The sequence below is a fragment of the Rutilus rutilus genome, assembly GCF_951802725.1.
Source record: "Rutilus rutilus genome assembly, chromosome: 24".
In the NCBI taxonomy this organism is placed as follows: Eukaryota; Metazoa; Chordata; class Actinopteri; order Cypriniformes; family Leuciscidae; genus Rutilus; species Rutilus rutilus.
The window spans coordinates 11,258,773-11,276,955 of NC_140228.1; the positions used below are offsets into that span (position 1 = coordinate 11,258,773).

At 40.2% G+C, this 18,183-nt stretch overlaps 1 protein-coding gene across 10 annotated transcripts in view; it reads left to right on the forward strand.

Moving 5' to 3' along the window:
* The window catches only part of cnksr2a (connector enhancer of kinase suppressor of Ras 2a), a 94,622-nt gene that overhangs the window by 66,060 nt on the left and 10,379 nt on the right, over positions 1 to 18,183 (forward strand). For 4 of the 10 annotated variants that reach the window (XM_084398356.1, XM_084398358.1, XM_084398361.1 and 1 more), the window contains exons 14-21: positions 2,509 to 2,557; positions 3,449 to 3,621; positions 4,276 to 4,349; positions 4,426 to 4,565; positions 6,248 to 6,351; positions 7,634 to 8,153; positions 13,924 to 14,123; positions 15,417 to 15,786. In XM_084398356.1, coding sequence (XP_084254482.1) covers positions 2,509 to 2,557; positions 3,449 to 3,621; positions 4,276 to 4,349; positions 4,426 to 4,565; positions 6,248 to 6,351; positions 7,634 to 8,153; positions 13,924 to 14,123; positions 15,417 to 15,647 — 1,491 coding nt within the window. In that variant the 3' untranslated portion in view covers positions 15,648 to 15,786. Of the gene's footprint in view, positions 1 to 2,508; positions 2,558 to 3,448; positions 3,622 to 4,275; positions 4,350 to 4,425; positions 4,566 to 6,247; positions 6,352 to 7,633; positions 8,154 to 13,923; positions 14,124 to 15,416; positions 15,787 to 18,183 lie in introns of those variants that run through there. The other 6 variants (XM_084398359.1, XM_084398360.1, XM_084398363.1 and 3 more) reach the window with 4 other exon arrangements.

Here is an 18,183-nt window from a genome sequence, read left to right on the forward strand (position 1 = left end):
TTAATCTGACTGCAGTAGATGTGAAAGATATGAATAAAAATGATGTTTATTCAGCCAGCGCACATACCTGTATTTACATCCTGTTTTCGGTCGAAGTCCATAGTAGTCGATTGTCGAGTTCACGCGCGTGATCATAGGTACTAAACCTATGCGCGTGAACTCGACAATCGACTACTTTGGACTTCGACAGAAAACAGGATGTAAATACAGGTATGAGCGCTGGCTGAATAAACATAATTTTTTATATATTTCTTTCACATCTACTGCAGTCAGATTATCCCGCGTTCACCCCGAAGGAATCACTCACATGACCTGTGCACTTGTAACCAGAATGATATTGTCAGCTGGTGTGCATGTTAATATAGTTATTGTTATAGTTATCTTTATTGGTCTTGGTGTGAACAGGCCTTTATTCATTTGGAAACTGATTTTATCACATTGTTAGAAAACAACAAAAATTTAAAAAGATTCCCCAGAGAAGGTACTGTTTACCTACTGGTTTGGTTTAAATATAACAAGAGAGGTTAATGCATGTGCTTTGAGGCCATCACATGCTGCATATGTCAGCATATGTCAGCTGTTGATATCTCAGCGGAAAAGGTTTTGTACCATATGTCATGTGAATTGGGAGCCTGTGTTGCCATGTGGCATTTAGTTGTAAGTCAAGTCTTAGCATGCTATCTAGGGCGATGTGTTACTGAACAATCGTAGAGAGATCAAATCCATGTCTGTTCTGAAAGAGACCCACAACATCAGAGACTGAGAGAAGGGATGACCAGAACAATTTCAGAAGAAAACAGTACAGAGAGATGGATATAGCAGAGGGCAACAAGAGTTGACTGTAGGACGCAATTCGAAGAACAATGCCATGTCCATGTCACATCCTTATCTTCACATCACATCTTACATCTCCACTTGAGATGTAAGAACCGTGTTTGCTTGAGTCCCATAATGCTCTTTCTCTGAATATCATGATTCCCGAGGCATAAGAAATGAAGTTTAGAATATCTTTCGACTCAGTAGCTGATGCACATCTCATGTTCATGTCTTGTGGGATTTGTTCTGGGTGTGTGTTTCTGTTCATCATCCAAGTGACTTCATGCGTTGCAGAAAGCTTGAGGTTCTGCAACATTTAGACTCATTCATGAAGCATAAGAAGAGCGAATTCCTGTGTAAGTCACTCGTAAAAACGATCCTACACAAGGATGGTTTTACGAACGATTGACAGGAATTGTTCTGCTTGTGTTTAATGAATGAGGCCTGTTACACGATCCTTAGTCACTGTAGGAGTTGCTCTATACCCCCTGCACAATTTTAGTGATTGCCAGCGATCATTTCAAGCAAAAGGTCGGCAGAGCCATTAACTCAGCAAGACTATGACTTCGGTCGTTTATTTCTGCAAATCAAGATTGGATATTGCCTGTATGCATTCACCCTTCTATGTATTATTTAGTTTCTTTGATTATACACTGTATGCTGTGTCATAGTTTGCTCAATCACTTTTCTTTATTCATGTCTAGGTGTTGAATCCTCAGGGAAGTTTGTCTTAATGTGTCTAAGCCTTTCTCACAAATTGCTTCAGTTCACACAGCAATTGCGATTCACACCTTCTATGAAGAGATTCACAGTGGTTTCGGAGGGAGTTGCATTGGCTTTGAAGTGTGTTATGAGGTTAAATGCTGGGAAAACCACCATCATGTTTTTCATTTGATCATTTTTGGCCATAATTTGATAGAAAAGTGGGGTAAAAGAGGGTAAATGGTATTGGAACGTGACCCAGTACTCATACTTGGGTCACTGGGAAAACCACAGTTTTGAAAAACCAATGAGAAAACCATCTTCAAGAAATGGACACGGTATATTTAGATACTCCTGAATAAATAAAGACATTCTACAAACTGGTTGCTTAAGTTTCTAAACATGTTCCATTAATCAATTCCAGTTATTCCTCTTCGGCAACAGCAGCTTCCCTCCTCTGGCACATATCAATAAATCAGTTACCATGATGATAGTGTTTTCTTTAGGTCAGTGATACTGTCTCTAATCTGTTTGCATAGCAACACAAGTTTTCCTCTAAATTTGTGCCCAAGCTCACAGGAAGTTTCTTCACAGAGGAGAATTGCCACAGGGCTCGGATCATAAATATGCGCTCGGTCTGGGTGTGCTGATCCAAGAATTACTGCTCAATAAACACACGGGCCAAGGATGTTAGAAATCATTTATTTTCTCTCTATGCCTCTTCACGCCTTCCTTCTCACTAGCTGTTGGTCTCTCGCGCCTTCATCTGCTCGGATGTTGCCTCTGATTTTAATTTGTTGTACGATGGATGGATGCTCAAAGATTATGTTCACACATTTCCTCCATGTGATTCCACTCGGGAGAATCGGATGTGTTGACCGATAATATGGTCGATACATTTTTGTCTCGTTTCACTTACACCTGATGTATTTTCCAACATTTCTCCATTTGTATTTAAATATAAATATATATATATATTCTGCTTTACAGACATTCCAGGGATCCTCTCTGCTATCCAAGACCAAGAAAAAGAGTAAAGGTGATCACTTATTTTTCCTCATTCTCATGTTTGGGAACATTGCCTTCATTGCACACACTGCTTGCATATTTTGACTGCATAAGGAAAAAAATAGGCCACCAACATAGGAAAGAGTAAGGAAAGTTAATTAACTTCATAATTATAAGCATTCTGCCATCATTTTTTTGTATTACAGTAATTTTGCTATGAGTAAGAGATGTTCCTAGCCATAGCTCATAGAGGAGGTGGTTGATTGCTGCAAAGCAATATGTGTTATATTAAAAAATGAAACTTCCTTTCTTCTGTAAAACACAAAATGAGATGCTTACACTGCCTGTTTTCTGTACTATGGAAGGTAATATTGCCCCCCAAAAAAGACAAAAACTAGCATAAGTGATTTATACGCCTGTATTAATGTTATATTTTAAGTCTTCTGAAGCCATATGATATTCCAAGTCTAATGAAGCAATTTGTGTGAGTAAAAGACCAAAACTCAAGTTGTTATTTACTGATCATTTTAATCTATTTTTGAATCAAAGACTTCAAATCTCAATTACAAATATGGTGCATAAAGACGTGGCATGCCAAACATCATTGCTTCTCATGTGTCTCATAATCATTCATGACATGGCAAGTTTAAAAATGTGCATAATCAAAATGCTGAATGAGATTTGAGAGCCATGGTGGATGGTTTCATAATTTTGGCCTTTTTCTCACGCAAAGTTATCATACGGCTTCAGAAGTATAGAAGAATAAAGAAATTATGCCAGAATTTTCGTTTTTGGGTGGCCTATACCTTTAATATAGAAATTAATTGATGATGCCGTTATACAACAGCCTCATCCAATCAGAATTGAAGTCTGAACTATCCATTCTGTAACATTTATTAACACATACTATTGCATCCAGCAGCTCCGCTGTCCTCCATCAGTAAGAGACGAATCTCCTGTAAGGACCTGGGCCGTGGAGATTGTGAGGGCTGGCTGTGGAAGAAGAAGGATGCTAAGAGCTATTTCTCACAGAAATGGAAGAAGTACTGGTTTGTTTTGAAGGGCGCCTGCTTGTACTGGTACATGAACGAGGAGGTGAGTGTGTTGGGCCAATACAGTTATCTTTGTTGTTTCTCGTATCCACCAGCTCAGCAGAAACTGTATCGATCAAGAGATGAGACTTTAATTGGTGCGGCTTTACCCTCTTGCGTGGAATAAGATTAATGCTCATCTACCCTAACAAAACTGTTCTTCTACACATGGCGTTTCTGTAATGAAGATAAGGAACTTCTCCGAACAAACACTTGCTTTTTGATTAATTACTCCGCGCGTCTTCGCTTTTTATCACAGCCTGGGCCTGGGATACGGCTGCCGTTTTGGGGGTTTCGGCGGAAGGATGGGGGAGGGGAGGGTTCCTCTCGGCCTGGTTTTGGTCCACTGAGAATGCTACAACATAGTCCGGCTTTGCTATAATTGATGATCTTCTACTGTGTGGATTTTGTAAACACAGACAGGCTTACAGAGAGCCGCAACAATTTATGCTTTTCATTTATTTATGCAGAGCTCCTGTCAGCAGTGCTGCTGCAATTTAATGCTGGGAAAAAAGTAATGGAATGAACCAAAAGAGAGAGAAAAGAAAGGAGAGAATTAGGAGATGTAACTCCTAATGAGGACCTAATGACATTACAGAAGAGTGTAAGTGGGGTGAAGCGTCCGCACAATCCTCTCTCTTTTTTCTCCACCTTTTAGGATGAGAAGGCCGAAGGGTTTGTCAGCCTCCCCGAGTTCAAGATCGACAGAGCCAGTGAATGTCGCAAAAAATAGTGAGTACCTTTACGAACTTTTGAGTAATGTGATGATGCTTGACAAATTCTTAATGAATCTTTGCTCCCTTCGCAGTGCGTTTAAAGCATGCCATCCCAAAATCAAAAGCTTCTACTTCGCAGCGGACGGCGTGGATGATATGAACAGATGGTTGAGTCGTCTTAACATGGCGGCAGCTGGCTATGCAGAAAGAGAGCGAATCCGTCAGGAACAGGGTGAGAATACTCATTGAGGGAAGGTTATGGGTTTTGAAAGTTCGATTCCCAGGAAATATGAACCTTGAATGCAAAGTAAGTCGCTTTCAGTGTAAGCGTCTCCCAGATGTATAAATGTAAAAGAGAATAGTGGAGCAAATCGGTGGGAGGGGCCAACCAAAATTCAGAGAGGGCCTAATCAGAACTACATTTCCCAAAAGCATTGCAAGCCTGAGGAGATCGTAGAGACCATTGGTGGCTATGGTTTCTATGATCTACTTGGATGTAATATGCTTTTGGGTAATGCAGCCAAATGACGTGGGAAACTTGCATACTTTTATTGCACTCTAAAGAAAGGGTTGGGCAAATCTGGCCCTCGAGATCCACTTTCCTGCAGAGTTTAGGTCCATTCACACCATGTCATAATTACCGCAATTATGTGATTTCAACTTGTAAAAAGCGTTCATGTCCTCGTAGAGCTCGTAATTACAGCTTGTAAGATGGGAATTGTCTGAGAGCTCCTACTTGTACCATGTGACTGCTGTACCACCTGACTGCTGCAGATTAATTTAGGCGTTGATAGTGGTGCCATAGAAACGTATAATTGAGAAAAACGCACTTGAACAAGCTAATCAAGGTCTTCAGGGTTACTAGAAAGCTACAGACAGGTGAGTTTGATCAAAGATGGAGCTAAACGCTGAAGGGAAGTGGATCTAGAGGGCCAGAGTTTCCCAGCCCTGCTCTAAAGGCTTTACTGATGATGCAGAAGTTCGTACTTTTTTGTAGAAGAAGGACAGGTTGTCAGTATAGGTAACACAATTGTGTCCTAAATGTGTTTTGAAACCATAGACCCCCCCTTGTTGCATACTGTTTGCATGTAATCATTAACATTAAGATTAGTTCATTATCTTAAAGTCGCAATGAAACTGAAGTATTGACAGATCTTTTCTTCCATATTGTGACGTACATACGAGAGTGAAAGATTATCAAGAAAAAAAAAACATTTTTGGACGGAGACTTGGTTTTATGCATCGTCCATTAATTGGATTTGAGATGTAGGCATTGCACTCAAAAATGAAGGCAAGCCTCTGGAGGGACTGGGTTTAAGCTGGCAAAATGATTAGAGAACACTTGCATAATGTTTGGCGTTGTCACTGGAAGATTGAGTTATGACATTTTGAATAAAAATGGACATGAAAAATGTTTGACTTTAAAGGGTTTCCTAAATACACCTCACAGGAGTAAAAATTGCACAATGGAAAAAGACAGACAGAAAGAGAAAGCAAGTGAGTTATTTTTTTTTTAGGTAAATTGTAGTGATCCACAACAAGTCACAACCAAAGTATGGCTGGTTAGTTGGTTACCACCTGCTGGTAGATACCGTCCTTAAAAACATCTTTCTCCTTTGTTAATTCAAAATTAGCCACTAATATTTCATTGAGTTTTTTTTCTTCAGACAGCTCTTAAAAGCTTAAAATGGCCTAGTTTTTCCTCTCTCCTGCCTTCGACATCACATCTCAGGATAGGTTCTAGTGAACGCCTTGGAACTGTTCAGTAAGATACAGTAAAACCTGTAGGTCCTGCATCTGTCTTTGTGCCCCCACATGATCTCTGAGGCTTTAATTTAATTATTGTTTACTTTATGGAAATGTTTTGCAACAAGCTAATGACTGCCTGCATGCCCCTCTCTCTCTCTCTTTAAGCAGACTACTGGAGTGAAAGTGAACACGAAGACAATGAGACGCCCTCGACGCCCAAGCAAGACAGCCCACCACCCCCTTATGACACGTACCCTCGGCCACCCTCAGTGAGTCAGCATCCAGCATGCACACAGATATACCAGCTCCCTCTCATTGTGTAATCCCACACAATAGCACAGACTCATAATGCTTGACATTTGGCATTGGTAAAAGAGCTGTTTTGTAGTGCCGTCCCCCAGACCTGGCCTTACCACGTCACTGAGTGACTGTGTGTGTGTGCGAATGAGTCAGACCACCTCAACTCTAAGCCCACTGTTGAGATGTGAGGAGATTGAGTCTTATCTGTCCGTCTCCACTTATCTCTCAGTCTTTGTGAGTCACTGTACTGTCATTTACTCTGTGCTTTTGATAGACAGTATGAGATATTTATTTCCTTTTTGGCGAGTCTCACGAGATCTGTCAGGAACATGCTCAAGTGATATTTCAATGATATATATGGGTCTATAATGGATTATAGTATATGATGTCTACGCGTTCCTGAATGTATGTGGTTAAATTTGTGTGCACAGTCACTGTTTTTTGTGTATTTTCAGTGCAGTACTGCAGGGCAGGTCAGCTAGAGGCCACACACAGCAGCAATGCCTTTATTTAAGAGCAAACAAAGAAACTTGAATTAAACGTTTTTCTTTTTCTTTCCGCAAGGCCCCCTCCAGTCCTTCTACACACACACATTGTTCCCAGAGATAAACGAATAAGGGGACTTTGACATTGTTAACCGAGAGACCTCCAGAGTTGTCTGGATGTTTTTCACCACATTACAAAACAGCATCTACTGTATCTATCTGTCTATTGGTCTATAAACCTGTTCTTTGCCAATTTGATGAAAGCAGGAAGAGCAGTTGGTCAATATTTAGAGCCTAATTTCACACTAACACAGCGTCAGGTTCTCCCTCCACACCTCTGTCCCCTGTTCCTCCATTTTTCTATATTCGGCACTTTTCACAGAAACCAGAGATCTCTCTGTTCATTATTCATCTGCCTGTCTTAGATGAGAGTGGCTATTCAGGTGCCTGGCCTATATTTTGAGTTACTTCATTAGCACACTTTATTGCCTTTTATCTAAAGGTGAGACGTACATAATGAGCAAAAGTGTCATGCTCATTCATGATTTGTAAGCCTAGTGAATTTTAAATTCATGAATGCTTTGTTCCTTTGAAAATATAGTTTCATGATGAGCATTAAATTAAATTGTAGTTATAAAGTCATTTTGGTGACTTTTTTCTTTGCTTTTCCTTTGAATGATGGAACAAAAATGTTGTTTAAATACTTGAGTTTAACCTAATGTTTACCTTATTCTTTTCTGTCCTTTTTTCTTTTTCTCTGACCCAGAATCCGGTGAGTGTTGCCAGTCCTTACCTAGAACCAAAGCACGGCCGCCTCTCATCCACAGAAACTTCACAGTCTCGCTCCTCTTATGAGGAGTACCGCTCCGAACCTCAAGGGGGCAGCAGCAGTGGCGGAGGTTCCCCTGCACGGAAGTCCGCCAGCCAGCGCCGTTCATGGCAGGACCTGATTGAAACCCCTCTGACCAGCTCGGGCCTCCACTACCTGCAGACCCTGCCCCTAGAAGATGCTGTGTTCTGTGAGCCAGGGGCGGGTCTGTCTCCAGAATATCGCCGCCAATCCACTCTGCCTGCCCAGCGCACACTGATGCAGGAACATTACGGTCCCTTCCCCATGCTTGAAGGGGAGAGGCTCAGAGACCCTGCTAACATAGTCGGGAAACCCCGCAGCTTCACCTTGCCTCGGGATAGCGGCCTGCATGCCCTCCTCACACCCTCTGCCACCATGGCAGACCAGCGGGACCCCAGCCGCAGGGAGCTCAGCCGTTCTAACTGCATCAATAACGGTGGGTCAACATATTTGTATTAAAATAATAATACATTTATTTATTTTTTAAATTCCCTGACCCATTAATTCCATTATTAAATTAATTTTTATAATTGACAGTCCTATATATGTGTGTGTATATATACTGTATGTATATTCCCAAGTAATATACCTAAATTAAAATATTTTAAAATCTCAAATTGACAGCCCTAATTGAAATAAATAATAATAATAATAATAATAATACATAGAAAATAATATATATATTATATATATACATTTTGTGTTTATATTTTTTATTTATTATAATTGACTTATTGATTTATTTTTGTTATTATTTTATTAATTTATTTCAATTAGGACTGTCAATTTATTCAAAATTCATGCTTATGCAAAGGTAGTGCTGAATCTTCCCTTTGTTATAATTTTGTAATGTGAGAAGCTGTGCTTGAAAGAAAATAAACCAGGTCGGCTCAAATCAGCCCACTAAAACCTCTTTACCACAATTATATTTGATTTTAATAGCCCCTCTGATTATGAGAACAGCAGGCACAGCAGAGTTATTTTAGTGCATGTGTGAATTTGAGTGCTTCAGTATTAAATTGTTAAGAGCAGTGCACTCACAGAGGGACATGCGCATGGATTTGTGGCTCTTTTTACGTCTGTATCTCTTCCTGTGTTTTCTTGGCTTCTGTATCTTCCTCTCTTTCTCTGTTTGAGTGTGTGTTGGTGCTGTATGAAGCATAAACAGTGCCTGAGTTGCAGGATTTTTTTTAGCTGTGCTGTGAGGTTCCCCACTGAGATCTGTCCACTCGTTTCTTACATACACACATGCACATGCAGGCATCTTCTTTTAGAAATAGCTGCATGCTCTTTCCCATGAAACTCATTTTAAACCTGCCATATTGGTGTGGTTCTGACACAAGCTCCTGGCCCATTTCACTTTACTTCACCTAACTTGGTTTTGATTTACAGCAACAGTTAATCTTTATCTTCCATTTCTGTAAGCCTGGCCTCTTGAGGTTATATATGATTACATATGATTAAAAAGAATATCAAAAACAGACACCAAGATACTCAAAAAAAAAAATTGCATTTTAAAAATTTAAAGCTGCAGTCCGTAACTTTTTTGGGTTAAAAATTATTCAAAATAAAATTTTGAGCAAATACATAACTAGCCAGTGTTCAAAACGATCTGCTTGCCTTAGCTCGATTCAAAACGGTAAGCTTGTAATAATGTTTCTAATTCCAGTAGTACCGGTGGATTTCCGCGGGAAGTTTGTGCATGTCTTTGCGTCATTACGTCACATCTGTACACATAAAGAAGGAGTCTCGGCTAGTAGGCTATATTGCGTGTGAGGATGTTGGAGGTGGAGATGTATAGCCTTTTCTCAATTTGATGGCGGATCCAGAAAGGTTCAAACGACAATCACCAGTGACAACTAGAGATTCACCTGTTGAAAATGCAAAAGACTTCAGACTTCGGAGTGGCTACAGAAAAACATTGGATTCATCCGCGCTGTGCCGTGCCGAGATACGACCCACGTAAAGTTGATAATTCCGCGAACAACTGCAATTGCAGATTTCGAACAGAGATGGCGACAAAGTAGCCTAGAAATCTAGACGCACCCTAGCGGCAGCAAAATTATTTTGCAGCCAGGGTGGGTCTAGCAACTCTCAATAGACCTTTTTGCTGCAAAAACCTAAATTGGGTCAGGCCAATCACGTCGTGTATAGAGTAGGCGGGGGCGGGCTTAACATATGACGACAGAGTTGCGACGGTTACCTGCTGCTACTTGAAAACAAAGAATGGCAGCTGCGGATGGAGAACAGCGGTCTTTCGAATCGGCTTTGGCCGCAACTCTGGAGGACTTGGAGTTAAGTTTTTCTTTGAGAAAAGAACAAAGAACGGCACTTAAGTCATTCTTAAAAAAAGGAAGATGTGTTCGTAGTTTTGTCGGCCAGATTTAAAAGTTGAATCTATCAACTAACGTTAGCTCCGCTGTTGGGAAAACGCTCTGGTTGGTTGAAGCGCTGTCCTATTGCGTGCAGAGGGAATTTGAAAGACTGCCGTTGATCCCGCCCATCAGATTGACCGTGTCTATGGTGAGTTTCCAGACTAAACATCTTGATGTACGTCTGGCTTGCCAGGCTAGCGACAAAGAGGAAAAACTACGGACTGCAGATTTAATTTACAACATTTTAATAGTTCCCTTGAGGGACAATAATACATTTAGCAGAACTTTATCTTCTTAACTATAATTTTTTTTTTCTCAGGAACATCTATTATTTGTACTATAACTTATTAATGTATTCATATTAATTTTTCATTTAATATTAATTAAAATTGTAATTTCCCCAAAAATTTGTTTCAGATTAAACTAAGGGTTTCCCAAACTGGGGTTCGTGAGGGAACTCCAGGGGGTTTGTGAGTTGAAGAAAAGCTGATAATTGATTAAATCAATGAAGAAGAAAAAAATTTAATTGAAAATGAGGTCCCACTTTATATTAGGTGTCTTTAACTACTATGTACTAACATTTATAAATTAAAGGTGAACTAAGTAACTTTTTTACCTTAACTGAACAGATTCGGAGTTATTGGAATGGTTATATTACTTATTTCGGGTTGAATGGTGGTCGTTTCGCACCCCCCTGGTGCCCGTGAGCGGAAAATGCGCACTTGCAACTTTGAGCCGGCGGGCCGCCGGCCGCCGCGTCAGGAAGTATCGCGTGATATCAGGTCTCGCGATGTAAACAATTGCTTTACGGCCAAAAGAAATCTGCTAAAATGCTGTCATTATTGCGCTCCCTCACGCTGCTCGAACCCGAATGAAGAAGACGTTTTAAAGAATGTCCCATCTGCTTTGATGTCGTTGATCTACTAGCCTCTGGTGTCTGAGAATAGCCAACGAGTTTTTACAACAGTGTTGTCAAATATCTATTCCGAAGCTGTGGGGGGAGCTCTAGAGAGAAACCTGCGAGCAAAAAGCGAGAATACAGCGAAGAAATCCCGAAACTACTGAGTGCTGCTTTAATTATTTGATACAGTGCACTTATTGTGTACATACTGCACATGTTTCAACATTGTGCTTATATTATAATTACCTCAATGTAATTACATCTATAATTACACTGTTGACACTTTCCTTTACCTTTCAACCCTTAAACCTACTCACACAACAAACCTGTCCCTAACCTTACCCGTATCTCAATAGTAGCAAAACTGTTTTACAATACAACATGAACACAATAAGTGCTCTTTTTTTTTTTTTTTTTTTTTTTTGAGTGTTATAAACTCACAATTGTAAGGAAATGTCAGAATTGTGAGCTGAAACTCGAAATTGCGAGTTTAGATCTCACAATTCTGCGAAAAGAATCGCGGGATATAAACTCGCAATTGCATGAAAAAAGTCAGAATTGCAAGCAAAAAGTCACCTATATAGTCACCTTATAAAGACGCCTAATATAAGACTTTTACTTTTTTAATATCTGAAATGCTCTATCTCATGGATTATGCTTAAACCATAACAATAAATTCTGAATGGGCTATTAATTCTGTCCCATTTTGGCCTGGTGTCCAGATTGACACATTTCTCTCCACAAACCTCCCAGGAAGCCTCTCACTTGCTGTTGGATTACCACTCTGTTTATCTCGCCGTATTACTTTTCATCTTCCCCTCGTCTCGCAGTCTATCGCCTCATGGCTCATTGCCATCTCACCATCTATTTTCCCCATCTCACTGCCCATCTCCACTCCCTCACCACCGATCTGCCTGTCTCACTTCCCGTCTGCCCCCTTTCGCAGTGCCCTGTCTAACTTTCTCTTCTAATATTCCCCTTTTTCGTCATCTCAGACGGATCTCCTGCAGCAGTCTATATATAATCCCAGTGGCTTTTAATGAGTCTCCCTCTTATCTGTGTCTTTTATATCGCTCTGTCTCTATCTTTCTCTGGAGGAGTTGGGGGCATATGTTAGTCATCCACGGAGCTCATGCGTGCTGTACTACATACTGAAGAGAAAAGAGAGGCTTGGCCTATTGATCGTGACTCTCAATCACATGTTTCCCAGCAACTGGAAAGTTTTTCTGCACTACTAGAGAGTTCTGTGCCATTTAACAAGTTACAAAAGGATCACAAAGACCTTTATTGATCTACCCAGGTTGAGTCGTTGTTATTGTAATGCATCATAAGATAGCAAACCAAGCGGTCGTTAAAATGCTTTTCCTGTACAATTATTGCAGACATTTAACAAAAGCAAGGCTTGCAGCAATAACTTGCACACAAAATGATAAACAACCAATAAAAATAGTTAGAAATATAATAAAGAGGTTCAAAACGTGTCCTGACAGGTAGAGTCCGTATCGGTTAGGGTTGTTATTATATAAATAAAAGCTAAAATTCATACATAACAAACAATAAAACATAATATTCTTCCCACAGTCATTGGGGTCTTTGGTGCATAAATGGAAAACGCTTAAATTGATAATCATTTAGATGTTTTTTTTTTTACTAAACTCTCCTCCTTATATTGTATTTATTTAAACTACATTCCCTTGCTAAATGCAACATGCAAATATACCCTGCATCTGCAGCATATGCTGGGAGGAGCTGTGTGGGACTGCTGCCCTCTTGTGGTTGTTCAGAATAGTGGGTATATACTCGCCCACACACTGTACACTGTGGGTTCGTGAAGGCTGATCATAAGAAACGCATGTAATATCTGCCAATAACACCCAGCACTAGATACTGTCCATGGCCCACATGCTTGACCTACACAAACACTCCAACAACAGAACATGAGTGATTCAACTTATATCCGGACTAACACATGAGCACCAGCATACAGTCAGACGCAGACAGAAATATCAAAGAAACAAGCAACATGCCACCTGCTCGGCAGAGTGATTGATTGCCAAACCTGAGTTTTTCTCTGTGTTGATGAAATGACCATGTCATGTCATATTGAACATGTCATGAACAGTGCTGAAATCTGTCTTCTAGTCTTACTGTCCATTATTGGGTTTCTGCCATCCCAAAACCCCTTTTTCAGCATACTGTAATTTCAGCAAAATGTGATTCTGTAGTTTTGCCATTTTGCATGTTAATGCTGTTGTTTTTTGGTGGATGGTTTCTAGCTGGTTTATACTGACCATTAGCTGGTTGACCAGCCACCATGTTACAAAACTCATCTTTGATCATCAAACCCATTTTTGATAAACTGGTTATTAGCTGGTCTGAACTGGTCAATAGCAGAAAAAAAATCTAAGATGGACCATTAATGACCATCTTAGACTAGCTAATGACCATTTTAGACCAGTTAATGGCCAGTTTAAACTGGATAATGGCCATTTTAGACCAGTCAATGACCAGTTTAAACCAGCTTATGAGCATGTTGACCAGTTAATGGTCAGCTAATGACCATCTTAGACCTAATGAACAGCTATGACCAGCTTAAAGCAGCTAATGACTGGCTTAGACCAGCTAATGAACATTTTAGACCAGTTACTGACCACCTTAGACTAGCTAATGACCATCTTAGACAAACAAATAATCACCATGTTAACTAGCTAATAACCAACGTTGATGAGTTAAAGTCCAAATGATATTACTAAATGATGATCATCTTGACTATGGTTGACAGCTTGAACCAGCTAATCACCATGTTAACTATCTAATAACCATCTTGACCATGGTTGACAGCTTGAACCAGCTAATCATGTTGAATAGCTAACTCTTTACTGGTGGAGCCACCCCTCTTTAACCCTGGCTTTCTGTGGCGCCCCCCACAGGCGGGGAGCCGGAGTGCCATCGGCAGGCGGATTCGCTCGGTGATTTGTATCGGGCGCTGGAGCGTGCCAGTCTGTCGCCCATTGGTGAGCACCGCCTTTCCACCCGTCTGGAGTACAAACACCTTTTCATTCGGCGTTGCAACGATCCACAGCTAAATGACAAACTGCATCATCTCCGCATCCTGCAGAGCACGCTAAAGGTATCTGACCTCTGCTGCCGCATGGGTCCCACTGAAACCATGTGTGCCTGTTTGTTTCATCTGTCGCGTCTGTCCGTCCGTCCCTCTCCATCTGTCTGATGTCTGTGGGGTTCTGGGGACAGCAGGATTTTTTATTTTTTATTTTATTTTTTATACAGTTTACTAAGCCAAACTGCTATCCCAGAATCCCATCCATGTTAGACGGAGTTCTCTGTCTGGTGTGGGAGGAGGGTATGGCCAAACTCTGAACCCTGCTTCTCTGTGTGGGTTAGTCTGGTTTTGGCTCTGCTTGGTGCAATTGGGTCTTCTGTGGTTGGGTCAGTCGACCCATGGCTCTGCTGTGACCCATCTCCCCCACCCCCCAGCTGCTGTGCTGTGCTTATTATGTTGGGGCAGAGCCTCGCGTTGCATCGTGGGTGTAATAAACAGCTGTTCAATAGCACCAAAAAAGGTTCCAAAACCTACGATTTACGATGGATCATTATTGATGAGCTAATGACACTCACAACCAGCTAATGACAGTTTATGACCAGTGTAAACCAGCTAATGGCCATCTTAGGCCAGTTAATGAGTAGTTTAAACCAGCTAACAGCCATTTTAGACCAGTTAATGACCAGTTTAAAACAGTTAATGACCATCTTAGATCAGCTTATGAGCATGTCGACCAGTTTAGGCCATCTTAGACCTGCCAATGAGCATCTTAAACCAGCTAATGACTATCTTAGACCAGCTAAGGACCGTCTTAGACGAGTTAATGACCACGTAAGACCAGCTAATCACCATTTTGACCAGCTGATAACCATCTTCGGTGAGATAATGATCTTTGGTATGGCCAAACCCTGCTCTGAACCCTGCTTCTCAATGTGGGTTATTCTGCTTTGGTGCCATTAGGTCTGCCTGTGGTTGGGTCAGTCGGTATGTGCCTCTGCTGTGTGTCTGTGACTCTGCCTTTGCACCCCACCCCCACCCCACTCCCCTTGCCGTCCTCATTATGTTGGGGCAGAGCCTTCCGTTGCATTGTGGGTATTATAAGGATCCCTTATCACTCAGACTTGAATGAAAGAAGGTTAATTGGGGGCACAAAGCCCCACAGTGCCAGAGGACTCCAGTCAAGTCTGAGCATGCTATGTGTGTTTGCGTGTGTGTGCCGCTCTGCTCATCTAGGCTGAGTCCACATCGCTTCACGTCTACGCTAACCGCCTGTGGCGTGCTTTATGACATCCTATCCACTGTATGAAGGAGACTGTATCTGTAATGCCCACCCTCCACTACTCTCTTTCTTCACTCCCATAGGACAGGGAGGGCGAGGTAGCACTGATTGACAAGCTGCTGGCCAATCCTAAACTCACGTCCTCAGAGTTCCAGGAATGGAAGAAAGTTTACATGGAGCTGTATTCAGGAGAGCCCCAGCGGGACCGTCAGCCCAGCCCTGCCTCTGAGCCCAGCCCTGCCACCACGCCTGAACCCGCCCCCCGCACGCCCTCCCTCTCGCACACGCACTCCTACATCGAGACTCACGTCTGATGCACACTTCAGACACAAAAATAACACCACATTATTTGAAGTAGTTGTCGCTCACTTGCACGGACCTTCAAGATAAAGTATGGGGTGAATTGGTGTTTATGGACTAATAATCTGATATTTTAATTATGTGGCTGTGAGGGATATATGTACAGAATTAACATTTAGGGATATGATGATGCACTGATGCATGATTTGAAAATGCAGTTACATTATTTAGTAATTATTATAAAATTACCCAGAGGCCCATATTATATGCACAATAAATTCTTAATTTATTGTGCATATAATCTGGGCCTTTGAGTAATTTTATAATCAGTTATGTTCTGATTATATGTGCTGATAATTATATGCTATATTACATTATGTGCTGATCATTTTATAATCAGCTCAGTTATGAAAAATAGTGTTTATGTTCTAGAATATCTGATGAAAACTTTTAAGAATCACAATAAGATGGCATCTGCCAGTAATAGTTAATGTTTTGACCCCACTTGATTTGAAAAAGGGCTTTACCTGTCTGTGTGAGCTTTCTGGCATTTAAAAAATAAAAAATTTATGTGGTTGACGTATTTTCTAGGGATCACGATATATTAGTTTCTTACTAATATATTAGTATATACGTTTTTTTAAACGATTCCAGATTGGATCAGCCATCATCTTATGCTCACCAAAAGTTCAAGTTCAAAGATTTAATAACACTGTTAAATCTCAAAATGAATATCCATTTTTCATATTGTACATTATAATTTTGTGATGCCTAAATTCACATTAAAAGTGTATTTTAAACAATTGATTTTAGTGTTTTATTGTTATTATTTATTTAGAATTTTTTTTGGGGGGGGGGGCATGAAAATATTGTATCAGCTATAATTTTACTATCTGTGATTATTGTATAATCACAAAGATTATAAAGATATATTGTAATTATTAATTATATTGTACTGTTATCCCTCACAGTCTCGTTATACCGCATCTACCCAGATTAATGTCCTTTAACACAAATTCCCTTCTCACTTTTCCTTGTACTTTCCCATCCTGACAGCAATCGCAGACTAATCTACTTGTGCTTTTTAAATACTTGAAAACATGTTTACGCAGGCACAAATATCTGTACAAACAAAGCACTCTCAATGGCTCAACTCGCAACCAACGGGCTTCAGAGTATGCCACTTCTGCACACGTGGTTGCCATGGTTACGAGTCCTCCAAGCGGCTCAGACGAGGAGAGACAATGCCGTCGCACCGAGAACAAACCTGGCACACCTCTAGACAGGAACCAGAGCACTTGATCATGGAAATGGAAGCTTCGGACTGAACTCTAAGAGGAAATGCATGTCTGAGGCGGCCTTTGAACACTAAACGCACTGACTGTCTCTCTGTTGTGCTGCTGTACCTGTGTTTGGCTGTCTTTTTGAAGCAAATCTCACAGTGGACTCGCAGACGGTCATCACACAAGTTATCTGCCATGTTTATATGCCACTTTAGCATACCATATACTCTACTGTATCATACTATATATTTATGATCTGCTGTTATACATCGGCTGGCCCCGACTTATAGCATTTGTACGTTTGCGTTGGAAGATGTGTGCGTGTGCATGAACATGGAAAACTAATGTGGTTACCTCATCTAACCACAATCTCCGCAGGGTCTTTGGATATACCAAGAAAAGGCATTTAAAGAAATATTCCTGGTTCAAAATCAGTTCATTTCTATTCACAGCTTCTGTGGCTTGGTGTTGGTCACCACAGTCAGTAATTTTGATTCGTAGTAATGCTCTCACAATGGAAGTCTATGGGACAAGGCAATAGAACATTTTCAGGCAGGAATGTGCAGCTTGGATTCTTGTTAAGGTGCTTATATCAATTCTTCCATACAAAAATATGTCTATAAAGTTCTCTGTGTCTCTGTGTAAAATAACCCTTTTTGCTGTACTTAAACTTATTTGAAAAAAAGGTTATGGTAAATAACTTCAGACTTCAGACTTCACACAGTCAAAAGTTAAGGTCATACAGTATGCACAGACAAGATTAGTAAACCATTCTTTCATTTTGAGCTGTAGTTGTTTGTGAAACCTTATTATTATTAATATTATTAGGGATGCATAGACTAATTGGTACTACCAAATTTTATTTATTTATTTTATCAGTGGGATACACATCAGCAAATATTAAATATTTAATTCAGTAGAACAATATAATGTCGTGATGCCTAAATTGAATGCATTTGAATGCAAATGTATGTGAACTGAGTTCAGTTTTAAGTGGTTTTTTTTGTAACTTATTTAGAATATTCATTTATTTAAAACAATATTTAAAAAAAAAAAATGAAGAAGAAATTATTGACATCCATTTTGGCCAGTTTAAATATATCAGTGCATGTCTAATCATAATGATAATAATAACTTATTATATTTAGTAAAAATTATTATTCTGTTAGTCTCATGTTGACATGCATAATGTTAACGCCCTGTGGACCTATGAGCTTTTGATATTTTAAACATTAATGAGTTTTTGATATTTTAAACATTATTTTAA